Below are 18,136 nucleotides of genomic sequence, written 5' to 3'. Positions count from 1 at the left end.
ATTACTCAAAAACTGGAAGTATACCACTTATTGGCACACATCTTTGCCAACTCAAGAAAACAAAACTAAGCCCTGGGAATGTAGATGCCCAGCTTCTTTGTCTTCTAACTTCATACCAATTCATCAATGTATCCACAAGGATCATTTCACTTAATGTTCAGAGGTAGTCCCTCATGAATCAAATCTGACAGACACGAAAGAAATGGCTCACTGACATAACTTCATAAAAGGCAATGTTAACTTTCTTGTATAGCATCCGGCAATGTGTTCAAATACACGATTTTCAAGGACTAAAATTTTAAACTCAATTTAAAATTTTTAACTGCCCTAATTCTGGTTATATCTGGCTGTGAGGCAAATATAATTCCCTATTTTCTTTCCCCGCCCCTTTTCAGTAGGAATGACTGGAAATACGCAATTCACTACATACACACACACACACACACACGCATGCGTACATACATACGTGCATATACACATGCAAATATATATGTATGTGGTTAAAATCACTGCGTACATGTTATTAACAGACTAGTACAGGATGAAACTTAGTGAGTTTGATGACAGCATGGTACAATGTGGAAATTACCAGAAATGACATGGCCATTGATGGAATGGACTTAAAATCATGATTGATATGGCAGGCAGAGCCTAAACATCCCCTTAAATTGGATTAAAAAGAAATATACCTTTGCTGTTACCTTTAAATGCAAAGTTAAAAAAGGCAGAACTCCTGCCTACATTGTTGTAAGCCCTACACTCGACTGTGCCATTGTGCTTGAAGGCACTATAATCGATGGAACTCTGAACCACTAGTTTTCCAGACGGTGACAGAGACGAGTTTTGCATCTGCACATCCATTGGCCCAATAGGGACAGAACATCTAGAGGGAAGAGAAAATAACAGCCTGGATTTACTCTAGGAAAATCAATCAATCAATCAATCACATTGGAATTGGCATACGTTTAAAACTAAGAGAGTAGGTCATAATCAGAAATGTCCTTTTTCAAAATAAATAAATAAATAAAAATAAATAAATAAATAAATAAATAATAAAAAAAAATGTCCTTTTTCAACCAAGGGTGTGAGGATGCATGAGCACTCCCCTGGCGCCGTGAGCAAGAGAAGCAGGGCGGAAAGGAAGAAATAGGGAGTGAGACAGGAGTTTGAATCCGGATTCAAATACCTGTTTTGTTGACAAGCTACTTAAAACCCTCCAGGACTCCGTTTCTACAGCTAGAAGGTCGGGATGGTAATACCCACTTTGGAGAGTTACGGAAAGGGTTAGAAATGAATGGAAGAAAGGTAGTAGCTGGCACACAGTAGATCTTTATAAAGTAAGTGTGAAAGGGTACATGCGTGAGGGTTGAAAAAAGAGCTTAGAGGAGGAGAGAGTTCAAGTCTACAAGGATGAAGACAGGTCAGCCCCCCAAATCCCAGCAGCTGAGATCCTGATCCAGGTTTTAGAGGGAGACAGAGGCCAGACCACTGGCTTGTACTCGAGGTAGCAAAGCCCATCCATCAGGGGCTGGACCCCCATTTTAAATTACGTCCCCCATATACCTAATATTTTTCTATTCCCTTATACCTTGCTTTATTTTTCTCATTAGCACTTAACTGTTTATTTCATCTTTTGCTCACCTCTCTCTACCCATTAGATATAAACTCACAAAGCTGGGACTCCGAGGTGTGTTTGGCTCACTAGACCAGGGTCTGGCATACAATTGACGCCCCATAAATATTTGCTGTATGGAGAACAGTAACTGCTGGGGTTACTTCCTGCAAACTGTAGGGGCTTTTCCAGGGGCCTCGGGTCCTTCTTACTGTTCCCCGAAGAAAACATTCCACTAAAACGCCGCTGAAAACAACAATCCTATGTAACCTCTTCCAACGTGTTGTGATAAAAAGGACTATTCTGTGAGAAATAAAATTTCTATTATTATCCTGACTATTCAATTGTGATGTTACACTGGGCTTTTAAAGCCCGAGCGCAAAATAGCATTTGATGGATAAAAACAGCCATGGTGACCCCATTTTCATCTTCAGGTAATGTGAAAGGACAATTTAAGGCTTAAGTGCAGATTGGAAGGGAGAGGAAGCACCCTGCCAGATGTGCTCTGCTCAGGGGCCGGGCACCTAATCAAGGAGAAAAAAAAAACCTTTTAAAAACACGCAGCTTACAAATGCCATATGTATGTTGTAACTGCACGATCATTACTTTTTGGTAACTTGGCAATTAACTTCTGAGGCAATTTTTTTTTTCATGAAAACTACAGCCACATCTCCCACACACATTGCCTCCTGTGTACAGAATGGAAATCTAATTACTCTGTCCTGGAAAATTGCTTTATCTACCTGCAGGCTAGAAATTGCATGATAAATCCAAAAGATAACCACCAAAACAGAGAAGTAAGTCACTCAGTAATCATTTCTCAGCAAACAAAATTAATGTCTACCACGAAAAATATAGCAATTATGCCCCCCTTAAAAAACCACATGGATAGGGAAAAAAAGGATAATCAAACAAAGCTTTAAAAAAAAGAATCTGAAAACCTATCTGAAGTTCAACTACCCTGCTGTCCTTCCCTCGTGCACATTAAGTAGTAGCCAAAATAATCCTCTCACCTCTGCTCAGCTCCTGGACAGAAATACCAATCTACTGCGGGCTCTGGGAATCCTGCAACCACACACTGGAGCATGCCATTCGTGAGACTTTCATGAGTCAGGATTTCTGGTTTTGCTGTAGGAAAAGAGAAATGGCCATAGGTCAGACTGCTGGAACACCTCACCAAGGCTCCCCGCCACGGTTTCCAAATCCTTAGAACCTTCTTGAGTTTGAAGAGGACCCTGAGGGAACATATTCAAAGGGGAGCATCGGAACCAGTGAGTGAAAGGCACAGGGAGGCAGAAGCGAGGGTCAGACCAGGAAAGGGTTTCCCCCATTTAGAGCTGCCTGGCCCCATTGTGGACTGTCCACACTGCAGGTGAGAACTCCCTGTTTGGGGTTGAGTGAACGGAGGTGGGGTTCACAGGACCCCTGGCCGGGTTTCTGCTTCCAGTTGGGGGGTAGGGGGGCAGAATTTTCAAGACTGCTTCTAATCCAAACTTTAGGATTCCAAACTGTTGTGAAGGTGGAAATTGTGTTTAAGATTCTTGCCATCAGACTTTCAAATTACTGAACCTGTCATAGAGAATTTCAAGTTATGGCACAGACTGGGATGGATAAAATTAAGAGGAGTTCTAGGAAATGAGAAGCCCCCCCCACCCACCCACCCACTTCCCCCCCTCCAAGAATGTCCTCCTTTTTAGGGGTGGGGGCAGAAGGGAGTGGGTGGAAATAAAAGAACTGAATCACCCTATTTACGGAGAAGCCAAAACATAAGAGTAAAATACAATATGGGCTTTTAAACTCCAAATTTGTATTTCAAATGCAAAATATGGACAGAAAATTTTAAGAGGAAACCAGCCCAAGAGTTTTATTCACATGTCTATCTAAACCTGTATATAATCACTGAAAAAGTAGGTTGTATCAGCAGGCATGCTCTAATTTGACGTTTCTGGGGAACGACAATAATCAACTGATATTCATTCAATCAAGGGTGCCTAAAAGCACTGCAAATTCTTGAGATTATTTTCTAAAGTGAAAGGAAAATGAACTTATTATATTCAGTTGTTCTACTGGAAATATAAGTGAAGGGGTCTAAGCCTTGGAAAATGAGTAAGCCGACCTGTAAGGATCTGATGGCAGGGGCGGGGATGCGCTCACCCTGAATCCTCAGTATGACATCAGACACAGAATGGGATGCACCCCACTGTGTGTGTGTGGGGGGGGGGGGCGTGAAGGGTGTCCTGCCGCTGGCTCCCACGTTTACCAATAATCTGTCCCTCCATCAAGCCTCCTCGTGTGTCATGTGGGAATAACAACAGTCCCCATTTCATAACGATGCTGGGACAATTAAATGAGATGGAGCACCCAAAGGAGGAAGAATGTTTCGCAGACACGAGACAGTTTTATTAACCATTAATTTATTAATGATTCAGCTATCATTTCCTATTTCGGAATACCTACCCTCTCTGGTTAATCAAGTTTGCTACCCCTCAACTGTGTTTGCCACCAGGAATATTCTCTTCAGTGATCTAAAAATCTTCAGATAGTGTGATAATGAGTGTTTTAACCCCACGCGTTGGGAATCTGACCTTGATTAGGTTGCAACTGATAGGAAAATTGTACATGGTGAGAAGATAGGGACCGACAGATCGGAAGCTCAGGAGCGTATTTCTTCAAGGGAAGGGACCACTGTAGAACCACCTCTCAGCACCTCACCTCCTTGCAGGCAAAACGGCTTGGCGGGGATCAGTGTCCACATGCATGGCACACCCACCTGTCACTCAGCCTGGCCCGATGCATGGGCAGGCCATTTGGCAAATACACACAAAAGAGTGGCACTCCAAAGCGATCTCAAGGTAGGGGCATCCTTGAGAGTTTGGATCCAATGCCAGCTTTCACAAATAGAGCAAGAAGACGAGCCATCGTCTTGCGAAAGTATCCATCTGGCAAGTCTCATTTAATTATCATGGGCAACTGTGTGATTGTGCTGAAAAGTAGGACAGAACACAAAAAAACAGTGGAACTTTAGGAGAATGCTATTTGCTGAAGACGGCAGGCGCCATAAGGCAGGTCTCTCTGGACTCCATTCAAGTGTCATCTCCTGTTCCAAGCCATCCTCAACTCTCCAAAGCCAAGTTGGTTGGTCTCTCCTCCCTCTTCCCGCAGCATGCGAGAGCACCTGACACTCTTACACAACCTCCTGGGCTGCCTCCTCCATCAGACTCTACATTCTCAAGGGCAGAACCACATCTCCCTGATTGCACCTCCAACTCGGAGCAGAGTCTGACCTGTGGCAGACACACAAAGGAAGAGCTGTTTGAACCACTAAGTCCCCTCTAAAAAACCAAGTTCCTCGGAGTCCAAGGAATTCGATTAGAATCATAAGAAGGGACCTGGGACAAGAGCCCGATGTTGACTTTGCTGTGTTAGGGGCTCTATTCCCACTCTTACAAGAAGCTATCCACACATCTACCTGGTCAGGTGAATTCTTCTTTAACACAGAGATTATAGGTGAGAGGGGAGGTCTACACAGAGATGGCAAAGGTAACAGGATAGGACTTAGACTGGAATCGAGGTCTTAAGATGGATTCCCTCCTATCGACATTCCTTTTGTCACCCATCCTTCCTAATCCAGATGATTAGATTTCTTAGAGTGGAATTAAATATTAATTCAATAGGGAAAAAAAAAGGCTGAAAGGGTACCTTAAGATGTTAATGATGGTTACCTCTGGGTAAAAGGATTATGGATAGTTTCTACTTTTTTCTTTTGACTTATTTTCTCTCTCTTTTTTTTTTTTTACGGTGAACGTGTAGCTAATAATGAACCAATAAAACATTTTTTAATTAAAAAAATTGGAACAGCTCAAAATTACATAATCAATTACATTCAGCTCTGGCTATAAGTGCTCAAGATCCAAGCCTTCCAGCGTGACACCTGGTGGCAGTTACACAACGGCCAGGGCTGGCAAGTGGTGCAGTCCGGCTGGCCTACTTGTTCCCGTGTGCTGGTTAATTGGGCAGATTTTTAAGCTACCGTCTCAGGCCAGTTGTAACCCGAGGCTAGCAGAGCAGCTTTGTCCTGTTGGTCCTTAGCCTGGCCAACCAAGCCCAGAAGGTCTCTAAACATTAATGTGTGTTGGAAGTACTAAGAAAATAAAGACTAAAAAAAATAGACATTTCTGCCCCCTACCCCCATCCCAGAGATTCAGTAAGCCAAGGATCTGACCCAGCAATGCACCTTTTTAGTGGACCTACAAAAAAAGACCCTGACTGGGGGTAGGATGAGGGTGAGGCAAGAGAAGCACATCAGATGTGGAATTTAAGAAGGCACTCACCCTCCTCAAGGTCTTGCAGATACAGGGCTGGCACCTCGAGTGAGCTCTTCCTTAAATTCTACACCCCAGGCGCCTCGCCCTAATCCCAGTCGTGTCCCTAACATTGGTGATGACAGACCTCATTTTGAAAAGGCTAAATTACACGAGTACAGTTTCAGCTCTACATGGCAAGTTGCACTACGAAAATGTTTAATGCATAAAGAATGAGCTAGGTATAAATCTGATTCCTAAAAATGAAAATCTGGGCTCATCTGCATTTTGTAAGTGCCTCAATGCACTGTGTAAGGCATTAAATATGCATTTTGCTTTTAAAGACACATAACTGCAATTCTCCAGGTTAAATCTGAGCTGTGGTTTCTGAGATATTCGGCAATCAGCAGTATACCAAATGACACATTCCCTAATTCCTCCCAAGTTGGAGGTTTGGATAAGCCTAAGAGGTGCATGAGTTATGTATTTCCTGCGGAGATTAAGAAAATAGCCTTTTCTCCTTTCAAAGCGTTGAGGGCCTGGGTCATTCCAGCGTCTGCAACAACACTGATCAACTTGTAGGCTGATTTCAGAGTGCTTACGACTCTACTCAGAATTTATGGCTCGTGCAATTAAAAAAATCCTAACCATTTGCTGATTTACCCCAAAGATATGTGATCTTGAAAAAATACTCCTTCTCACCACCATCAGGTCCAGACGGGAGGCAAGAACAAAACAAATTTTTAAGACACAGCACAGATAATAAGAGCTGGGGTGGGGTGGGAGGAGATGCACGAGTCATTGATGGGGAAGCATTTCTGAGTTGAGCTCCCCTCTTGCCCCTGAGCACCTCGACCAGTTCCTGCTAATAAACCACATTTGCCCACACTCTATAACCAGCAAAGAACATAGACTGAAGCCTCCACAAGCAATAAAAGACTAAATGAAGAGGGATCATAAGGATGCATTTTGTTTTTACGATTGATTGTGGGTCTGCTGTAGTTTTAATGGCCACACAGCAATGCTTTCCAGCAATTTGGCCCTATTTGGGCCTGGGTCAAATCCACATTCCTGCCATAACACTGCTATGATAAAGGAACTTAAGTCTGCTAAAACAGGACTATAAAAAATTTCAGATTAACTTTCACTTATATAAGGCTATACTTAAAAAAATAAATAAATAAATAAAACTGGAATAGATGTCCTGAGATTTAGCTCCGCTGAATGGATTCAGGCTCCATGCTGGGCAAAGAGCCTACTTAAGATTCTCTCTCTCTCTCTCTCTGTCTCTCTCTCTCTCTCTCTCTCCCCCTCTGCCCTTCCCCTTCCCTCTCTCCCCTTCTCTTTAAAAAAAAAAAAGATTGTTAGAAACTGGCATATGGGCACTTTGATAGAAGTTTGTTTAACAAATCAAACAAAACTTCAATTATAGTTGCCTGTATCCAGCTGTCTTTAACAGAGTTTTTACTATTAAAAAAAAAAATCACCCTCCTAACGCAGTGACATTCTAAACTAGGAGTAAGCTAACTTTTATGGTAAAGACTGAGGTGGTAAACAACTTCGGCTGTGTGGGCCTTAGGGTCTCTCTTGCAAATACTCAACTGTGCCACTGTACCTCAAATGTAGCCAGACATGCAAAGCCATGTGCACAGCTGTGTTCCAATAAACTTTACTTATGGACACTGACATTTGAATTTTATCTTCACGTCTCACAAAATCTTCTGATTTTTTTCAACCATTCGACCAAAAATCTTAGTTTATGGGCCCTTTGAAAAGAGGCTGCAGGCTGACTCCGGCCCTAGGACTACAGTTTGCCAACATCTGTTCTAAACAGTCAGTAAAGATCTCCTAGTCCTGAGATTAAGTTAAAAAAATTTAAAAAAGTGATACAACTAACTGCACAAAGCCTTGCCCAGCCAGAATCACGATGCTCGATTTACAGGGCACCACTGCCATGTGACCCAGACACGCAGAGAGCAGATGTAGACACACACGTGGAGGACAGGCATGTGATATAAATGCTATTTCTCTATTCAGTAAAAGCAGTGAATTCATTTCCAACATAATTCAAAAGTGGAAGGCAAGGGTTATTGCCATAAAACCCATGGAAAAATCATGCACCTATTCTCGGGTTAATTTAAATTTACACTAAATTATAGATGAGCCTGGATCCACGTATAAATGAAGGGAGCTAATCTGATGTAAAAACATATATGGGCTCAGATAGCAAGGGAACTTCCACAGAGTCGAAGTTCCACTAACACGAGGGAAGAGTACTCACACCGTCTTTAGAAAATTATGCCCCAATTCAGGGTCCATTCCTAGCAGACACTGACAGTCGTATAACTTAAAACTGTTTCTCCTGCTTTTCTACCATAAGCACTAAATGATGGCCAGACCACACCAACAAAGGGCCCAATGATCTAGACGGGTTTCCTGTTCTCAGTTTCGGCCTTTAACTAGATCCTCCAAATTAGCAATACACCCCACCCGACCAACTTTCTCATGATACACGAAGGAAAAAGAATACTAATACATTTCCTAAATTTTTTCAGAATATAAGAGAATCAAAGTAGACTTTAAAAGTAGGTTGCAGTGATATCCCTTTTTTCTTTCAACTCAAACGTCTATAGCAATTCTTGCAGACATAGAGATCTTCATTATGAGAAGGAGATATTAAAGTGTCACATCAAAACAACACTCATAACTCCAAAGCATTTAACAACAAGAACTCATTTCAAATTCAGTAACAGAATCTGAAAAATAGAGCTCAGATGCTGTCAGGTATCACAAATGAACATGCACTACCTATAAAAAGATTAATATAAAAAGACAAGAGACTACTTTTACATAGACTAGCAACCATACTAAGAAGACCTGAAAATTATTCCTTAATTTAGAACTGCCCCAAAAGCCAGGAGAGTGAAATCTTCTGTGACATATGTTTAAGACATGGGCGAGCATGAAAGATAATGACAGATGATAACCTTATTTACTGCCAGGCACTTAAGCTAGGTCACTCATTTGAGATTAAACAAGATAATTATAAACCTTAAATAAGCATTTGATGGGTTTCTTTAAAACCCCAGTCAATCATTTGTGACCCATCCCATACTATACAATGTCTCAAAACTGCACCAGATGTGGGTTAAAAAAAAATGATGCACTATCCATGCAACAGGATACCAAAATGAGGTTGCAGACAGGTATCTCATGTCATGGAAAGGTGTACGCAATGCATTCATTATTCAGCATCAAAACACAAGTTCATGAAGCATTAGGACCTCAGTTTTGTTAAAAAAAAAAAAGTTAACAAAAAATGTTCACAAAGAACATATACAATAAGGGATATATTAAGCAACAGTATAAAATGTAAACCAACTTTAAGAGGCACAATTAAAATGTGCTTCTTGTTTTTGCTTATTTACATTTTCCAGCTTTTCCTATCCTTTGCGTGACATTTTTACAATAAGAAAAAACTGTTTTAATTTAAAACTGTTTTATGTATACATATGTTTGCACTAACCAAGCTACATTTCTGGTTACTGTGATAGCCTTACAGCAAATTTTCAAAAGCAAGTAAATCAATCAGAAAGGAGTTCTATTCAGCACTGGTTTTATTTAATGTTTAAGAATTCCAGTCATTTGGGGGCACTTGGGCGGCTCAGTCGGTTGAGTGTCCGACTCTTGATTTCGTCTCTGGTCATGATCTTGGGGTCGTGGGATCAGGCCCCGGGTGGGGCTCCACACTGGGCTGGGTGTGGAGCCTATTTGGGGCATTATCTCTCTCTCTCTCTCCCTCTCTCTCTCTCTCTCTCCCTCTGCCTCTCCCCACTGCTCATGTGCTCTCTCTCTCTCTCTCAAAAAAAAAAAGAATTCCAATAATTTTAGAGTAGATTTAATAGAATCCACCTAATAGGGGGAAAAAACACTAAAAAGCAAAACCTCTTAAGCAAAACTCAATGGTCAAGTGTGTTAGTCATAAGCCTTATTAAAACGTTTAGCCTCTAATGCAAGAATGGTTTGGACACCCAAATGTTTGAAAGGTCCTATCAGCCCTAAAAAAGGGAGACAGATGGTAGAAAACACTTCTTCCTCCCAAAAAGGCAAAGTTCTAGTAACTCTGTTCTCATCTCACAGGGATCATGAAAGACACAGACCCAAAGCCCCTAAACTGAGCAATCCTTGAAGGCCAGCCCACATTACCATTTAACCCTGGGTGAAGGTCCCTGAGGACTTCCAGCCAGGTGGGTGACTCAGAGGGCTGTCTGGCCAGGGGGTCTAAGCCATCTATTTACGTGGCTGACTTGACACATCTGCCCTCACCTTTGGCAAATGTGCCACTTTGTCTGCGGGGTGCTCCCCTTCAGAGTGGCTTCTCCCTAGGAGGACAGATTGAACTATGACCAAAACTACATAAAAGGCAGCCCAGATTTTGCAAACGTGGTCAAAGAGAAACTTACTCCTCATCAAGAGACCTCACTCCGGATGATTTATTACTTTGACTGATACGGGCACGCGGTATGATCTATAAATAATTGCTCATACCAGACAGGATGTTAATTACATGATACGGTGATTTAGAAATAATGCATTATTTAGCATTTCCTTAAATCGTTTCAACCCACTGTTAACACTGCCGTAAATGAAGTAGAGTCGGTGACTTTGAAAGTTAATTTGGTGTACTTCTGCAGTCATTTTGGATAGCCGGTCTAGCTTAACAGGACCTGTGTTCCACATAAGCCCGATGGTGAAGGGCAAGCCCCTGAGTTCTCTCTATATGCTTGTCCTCCCTCCCTTCCTGTGACCACCCCCTGAGCCCCCCAGTACCACAATACTCTGACTCACCTGGCGAGGTTTGTCATTAAAGGGCAGACCTTTAAGACTGGCCAGAGATCTACTTATGGCCCCTTGATACCATTTCCCCCAAATTTTAGATTCACAAAGCTGATCTTGGAAAGGTTACCCGATAATGTGTTCAAGAGGCATTTTAAGACTATGGGTGAATCAAAAAAAGCAAAATGAGGTGATCACCCACACCGTTAGCACGTGTATTACCAAAAAGATAAGAAATAACAAACATTGACAAAGGCACAGAGAAAAGGGAACCCTCATGCACTGTTGGTGGGAATGCAAACTGGTGCCACTGTGGAAAAGAGCATGGAGGTTCCCCCAAAGAAATTAAAAACACAACTACCATATGATCCAGCAAGTCCCACTTCTTGATACATATCCTAATGAAACAAAACTATTACCTTGAAGAGAGATCTGTACTCCCATGGTCACTGCGGTATTACTTACACTAGCCAAGGTATGGAAACAACCTAAATTTCCTTCGATGGATGAGCGGATAAAAGAAAATGTGATACACACAGACACTGGATTATTGTTCAGCCTGAAAAAAAAGGAAATCCTGCCATTTGCGACAACAAATTAGGTTGGATAAACCTAGAGGGCATTATGTTCCATGTAATAAGCCAGATAGAGAAAGACAAATACTGCATGGTATCACTTAAAGGGAGTCTTTAAAAAAAAAATCAAGTTCATTGAAAAAGAGTAGAAAAGTGGTTGTCAAAGCCTAAGGGATGGGAGGAATGGGGAGAGGCATTAAAGGAATACAAACAGGTGTAAGACGAGCAAGGTCTAAGCATCTAATGAATTACATGGTGACTATAGTTGATAACTCTGTATTACATAATCGAAATTTGCTAAGAAAGTAGAGCTTAAATGTTCTCACCAAAACACAAAACAAGCACCCCGCCCCCCCAAAACCCCGGAAAATCAAAAACAAGAAGGGTAAACATAAACACGTAAACTGATGTGTTAATTAACTTGATGTGTGTGTGTGTGTGTGGGGGGTCTTTTCAAATGTTTACATATATCAAAATCATGTATACACTTTAAAATCTTATTTTTCCCAGCTTTATTGGGGTACAATTGATAAAATTATAAGTTTATTAGATCTTCTTAAAATCATTCCACAGGAAAAAAAAATCATTCCACAGTTGTGAAAAAACAATTGTTTTATCATATTAATCATACTTTCCACCATCATGTAGGTTACTTCAGGATTCACATGGGGCATTTGAAATTATATGTCAAAATAAACTCATTAAATATGTACATTACTAACATTTAAGTCCACTGCAACGTTTGAGATTTAATCAAGAAATATTGGGTGGGGAGGGAAAAGAGACAGTGGATCACTTAGAGTTAAATGTGCATTTGGCCTTTTATTTGTCCTGGATCTGGTAAAAACCTCAATTGTGTGACATTTATTGCAAACAAAGAGACCATAGGTTTCTAACCAAGTATCATAGGCTACATATAGAACCTTGGTGGTGTCGGTTTTTCTAATACCTCTAAGAATTTTAGAAAGAGTAGGTCCTATTAGGAAAGCACTTTTATCATGTATATTATGTCATTGTAGCTAAATATATTTTTTAAAAAAAGAAAACAAGAAAGCATGTTTGGGTAGCTCTATAGATTTTAGAACTCTTTCCTCCCAATTTTGATCTGCAAAGGAAACAAATGGCCAATTTCACCAAAGATCTCAAACTTAAAAAAAAAAAAAAGATTTTATGTATTTATTTGAGAGAGAGAGAGAGAGACCACAGAGGGAGATGAAGAGGGAGAGGGAGGAGCAGATTGGTCACTGAGCGGAGAGCCCGACGCGGAGCTGGATCCCAGGACCCCAAGATGATGATCTGAGCCAAAAGCAGATGCTTAACCAACTGAGCCACCCAGGTGCCCCTCACACTTCTTTTTGGAACTAAGAACCTGATTTCTTTTTTTTTTAATTCAATTTTTTAAAAGATTTTATTTATTCATGAGAGACACACAGAGAGAGAGGCAGAGACACAAGCAGAGGGAGAAGCAGGCTCCCTATGGGGAGCCCAATGTGGGACTCGATCCCAGGACTCCGGGATCACACCCTGAGCCAAAGGCAGACGCTCAAACACTGAGCCACCCAGGAGTCCCAGAACCTGATTTCTATATACATCTTCAATAAGTAGGGCAAGGGTGACTATAGTAATGCAAATTCAATGCTTTTGTTGTTTGTTTTTTTTAATGAAAACTCCGCCCCTCCTTCCCCCCAGCCAAAAAAAAAGTGGGGTGGGGGACACCTGGGGTGGCTCAGTTGGCTAAGAGTCCTACTCTTGATTTTGGCTCAGATCACGGTCCCAGGGTCATGAGATTGGAGCCCCGCTTCAGGCTCCGTGCTGGGTGTGGAGTCTGCTTAAGGTTCTCTTTCTCCCTCTCACTCTGGCCCCGACCTCAACTCCACACACTCTCTCTCTCATTCTTTCTAAACAAAACCAAAACCAAAAAAAAACACAAAAAAACAAAAAAACAAAAACTCCCATCAGTTTCCACTGGGAGTTATGCTCAAAAATAGCAAATATGTCATATAGCTCTTGTCCTTTATACACCACCTTTAATGCCATGGAGCCAACTAACAGACCCATGTAAATCATAGCTTGGTTAGAGGAGTTAAAAACAGACCTAAAACATTATCAAGTTTAATATGCTACACATTTTTCTCTAACACAAACTGATAGAACATGGTATTTTTTAAAGCCTCCCACATAAGCAATTAAAACACACACACACGCATACGCACGTACACGCACACGCTCAATGTACTCAAATCTACATGTGGAGTTTTTAAAACAAATGAATTTTTCAACGATCAAACATTTAACCATTCAAAATCGGGGATTTTCATAAGCATTTCTCCCAGTTGAATCTATTAAGCAATTATGCAGCAATGTCACTGAGGAAAAGTCACTGAACTTCTGCACTAATATTATGCATTTATTATTCTGATTTTTATCAATTCTAATTTTTGCACAGCAGAATTCCTTCCCTCCTTGGGGCTAAGCTTATTTACAGAACAAATCACACAGTGGATCTACTTGGCTCAGCTGAAATGTTATGTCAAAACGGACACAACCGCTCCGATTTTAAATTTCAAAACTATTTTTAGCTTTTGATTTTAAAGTGTAACATTAGAAACCTTTTCCAATTAAAAAAAAATCGACAAAGTGATTAGCTAACTTTATCTGTAAAGAGCGATTGGACACACTTCACAAGAGGTAGATGTTTTTTAAGTTTCACACAAAAAAATACCACCTCTGTCAAAGTATGTGGAGCTCAAGAAATCCAACGTGTTAGGTAAATGAAAGAAATGCCTTTTGTCGCTTAAGGGTTTATAACAAACTGACAGCAATGAAAGACTTCCTGAAAAACTTTACCTAAGTGGAAAGACACTAAACCACCCTTATCTGTGTGCCCAGTGCCATGGAGCAGCTGTTCATCAGTTGATGCTGGGTGGGCATCTGAGACCTGGGCCCCCAAATAAACAAAGTCCTGCCCCAACAGGGAATCCACCCCCTCCAGAAAAAAAAATCATTTGGGAAGCTTAATGTGGTTCCCTATCTAGTTTCAAAGAGGCAGGAGTTCACCAGCAGAGGTGACTAACACCAATCGTGCGGGATGGCAAATGAGCCTGGTAAGTAAAATGGCAGCAATTTTGTCACCAGAAAAATGGGACTTCAGAGACATCTTTCTAAGGTCATTGACCCACAGCCTCCTTGACCTTGAAGCCAGGGAAAGACAGATGCAAATGGCACTGAGTTTTACAAAATTCCCGCTCCCAAGTAGGGCTGAAGTGAGGCCTGTGGAGTAGGCCGCGGCCATGATCTGCTGTTACTGGTCCGCAAAGAGGTGAGGTGCAGCTGACAAGAAGCATTTAGCAGGAGCAGTTTTCTATCTATGGAATCTCCTTAAAAAAAAACAAAAAAAAATTTAAACTTGGGTTTTGCATACATCTCTATTCTTATTCAATTCACTTTCCTAGTGATAGGTTCTTACCGTATTTTGTAGCAAGGACTGATCCCGAATAACTTGGAAATTAAAAAAAAAAAAAAGGTCCTTTCCCATAGACAGTCTGAGAAGCACTGCACTAGAGCACCCAAAAATCCAGTTTTGGGTGGATAATATGCATATTCGGCTTGTAAGAATACTGATTTACCTGTAATCGTCTCTTAAGTTACTTGAATATTGAGATTTTTCAGAAGCAGGTAATTTTGCCCATGTGCGCTATGCTAAGCTCCTCTGATTAACATCTGAATTAATCTAGAGCTATTTGAAATGCAGGCCAATGAGATACCATATAATCAACACTGTTCTGAGGAAGGGAGACGTTAATGAGTATGATTCCCTCAAAAAAAAAAAAAAAAAGGTAAGTTCTGTGGTCAAACAAGTTTGAGCTGTATACCCCATCCCACAGCCTCCTCCTGGCACATTAAGGATCCTGACAAGGTCTGTAGTTAAGAAATTCGTCTGGCGGGGGATCCCTACGTGACTCAGCGGTTTAGCGCCTGCCTTAGGCCTAGGGCGTGATCCTGGGATTCCAGGATCGAGAGCCACGTCGGGCTCCCTGCATGGAGCCTGCTTCTCCCTCTGCCTGTGTCTCTGCCCCCTCTCTCTATGTCTATCATAATTAATTAATTAATTAATTAATTAATCTTTAAAAAAAAAGAAAAAGAAATTTGTCTAGCTCCACAGATGTGATTTTAAGGATCCTGACAAGGTCTATAGTTAAGAAATTTATTTAGCTCCACAGATATGACCCTCTTGTTCTTGGAAATGAGGACAGAGTTAAAAGGCTCCAGATTAGGAATCCAAAGCCTTGAGTGTCACTCTCCTGTCTTCATTTGCAGCTGGATCATGCTACCCCTACCCCGTAAGGCTGAGCTGCAGCACCAATGAAGTAACTTGTAAAATGACTTCACAGAAGGTCAGCTCTTTGAGGACAAGAAACTGGCACCCCTTTGTTCCCACAGCCCCTCCTGCACCCCAACACACACACACACACACACACACGAAGCACTCAGCACAGTTACTAAGCTATCCCCTAGGGAATGTTCCAGATTGTCTCCTAATCCCTCACCTCCCAACACACACCCAGGATGGCTAATCCCAATGGTCCTGTTGTGGACCACTCCCCTGGAATTCTGTGTCTGTGGAGGCCTCCCATCCCCTGGTCCCCTGGTCCTCTGGCTGGTGTGGTGCGTCAGACACCTGCTGTCCTTCCTTGGATGTGCAGATGGGCCCTAGAGTAGAGCCAGGAGGGTGCCCTGCACGGAGCAGAAGCCCCCCAACTGGCGAGCATGCTCCCTTGGCCTCAACCTCTGTGCAAAGCCATTTCTCTGAGATGCTGCAGGGGCCACAGCAGGGCAGGACTCAGGTGTTCAGGTTCCCACGCCCAAAGCCATCCTCCCGCCCAAACCACCTGCTCCCTCTCCCACAGTCCCCACGTGCTTTGCAGGAGGGTCTCGTTGAGCTGGATCGATACTGCATTCGTCTTAGTGAGAGAACAATCTCAACACAAATAATATCACAACCCTGAAAGAGAAAGCGCTCTAACAGAGAAATCATGACGGAGCCTGATAGCATCTCTTGCCCAACTAACACCATAATCCAGGTCCTATTCAACCTCTGGCTCCCCATTTCAACAATCAATAATAATACATTTTCCCCCCTCACATGACGGTTATTTTTAACTTCTCTGGCTCCTCTGTTTGCTTCAACGGCAGCACCCGGAATCCGAGTGACCTCTGCAAGGTCGCGTGGTCAGTGAAATGTAGGGCAAGGAATTGGTTTTCGTACACATTCTTCCAACCACCAAACCACAGGGTCTTTGTTAAGGTCAAAATTATCATGAAACATTATTTACATAGTACACAACGAGCTCAGTGCTGCAGCTGTTCCAAGCACGAGCCACAACTTAAAATAATAAAAAATAAAAAGATAAGGGACCGTTCGTTTTACTCACTGTTCACATAAACATTAAATGTCACCGAAGAATTGACATCGGAATTGGACACTTGAAATGTGTAAGTGCCTCCTTCGTTCCCTTTTAATCTGGTTAGATGAAGTTCACTCACATATCTACAAAAGATAAAATAGAAAAGAAAAGAAATCAAGCACTCGTGGACGGCCTGCCTCGGGTGCGCATCTTGTCCACAGTTTCTCTCTGGAAACACATGCCTGTGGGAGGAAGAACCAGACCAAGCACTTAACTCAGTATTAACAGGATCCATGTTAACAGATACAAACCTATAGGCATGTATTGAATTTGGGCCCAATGGCTGAGTGGGGAGAGGCTTTCGTGGCCTCGTGGAGGCCGCAGCCTCTTTGGCCTCCTGGCTGCCCTCATGCCCAGGCCCCCTCTGCCCATAATCCTTCCCCGGTGTCCTGAACTCACCCGCCCTGCTGCCCTATAACGCTGTGCCCCTGGCAGGGCCCCCAGACGAGCAGGTGCCCACATGGAGGACCCTCACCTTCCTTCTTGCAAAGATCATAATCTCCCAATTCTCCTTTCACCCCCACTACTTCTTCCTGGCATCCTTTCCAGTATGTGCTATTCAAGCTTCTGTTTTCCTACCGGGATGATACTAGATACGGCTGTGTAGACTGAGCCCACAGGCCTGCCAAGGGAGTTCCCGACATGGGCGCTGGTGTGGGTGGAGCGCCCTGGGCAGCCCTTGACCCATGTGAGCAACATACACAACCGCCCAGACATACGCAGTGGCCTCTTCAGACTTTCATCTCATCTCACAATGCACACGCCCCCGAGCGATCCACTCTCACAATGAACTCCTTGCTGTTTGCTCACAGCTTTCAAATCTTTACCTCTGGTTCAGAGTTCTCGGTCCTTCGCCTCCTCTACAGAGCTATTTGCATGCCTGCATCTCCCTGCCTCGTGGGTACAGCTTATAATGATTCACACCTGCAACATCCTCCCAAGTCTTGCCCTTGGACACTTGGCCCCTTTTGGACACTGACTGCCTCTCCAGGTCTAGAGCTGATGAGTGACTGCCTGTGGGGAGGGACAAAAGCTCTGATGAGCGCCCCTGAGATCAGCCTGCCAATCACCCTTCCATCCTTTCTTTCCTCCTTTACCCTTCCTGCCCTGCTCTCCCTCTCCCTTAATGAAGCTCTTGACCCAGAATCCCTGTCTCAGGCTCTGCTTCTGGGGAACCTGCCCTCGATACTTCCTACCTGAATGTCCACACTCAAGAGCCCATGGACATTCTCAAATTCAACCAACCCCAAAAACTCATGGTCTTTGCCATCCCAACCCTTCCCCCTCCTCCTTGAAAGACATCACCTCTCACCATCCAACGTAGCTGACAGATACAGAATCTGAAGG

General features: G+C 42.6%; 1 protein-coding gene across 1 annotated transcript in view; it reads right to left on the bottom strand.

The window, feature by feature from the left end:
- KIT (KIT proto-oncogene, receptor tyrosine kinase) overlaps positions 1 to 18,136 on the bottom strand; it is an 81,579-nt gene that overhangs the window by 12,225 nt on the left and 51,218 nt on the right. Inside the window, 3 exon segments of the mRNA NM_001003181.1 lie at positions 702 to 883; positions 2,626 to 2,740; positions 16,757 to 16,872. Of these exon segments, the coding sequence (NP_001003181.1) occupies positions 702 to 883; positions 2,626 to 2,740; positions 16,757 to 16,872 (413 nt within the window).

Source organism: Canis lupus, chromosome 13 (assembly GCF_011100685.1).
Source record: "Canis lupus familiaris isolate Mischka breed German Shepherd chromosome 13, alternate assembly UU_Cfam_GSD_1.0, whole genome shotgun sequence".
Lineage (NCBI taxonomy): Eukaryota > Metazoa > Chordata > Mammalia > Carnivora > Canidae > Canis > Canis lupus.
Note: the sequence above shows the minus strand (reverse complement) of the source record. Positions and strands in the feature narration are given on the sequence as shown.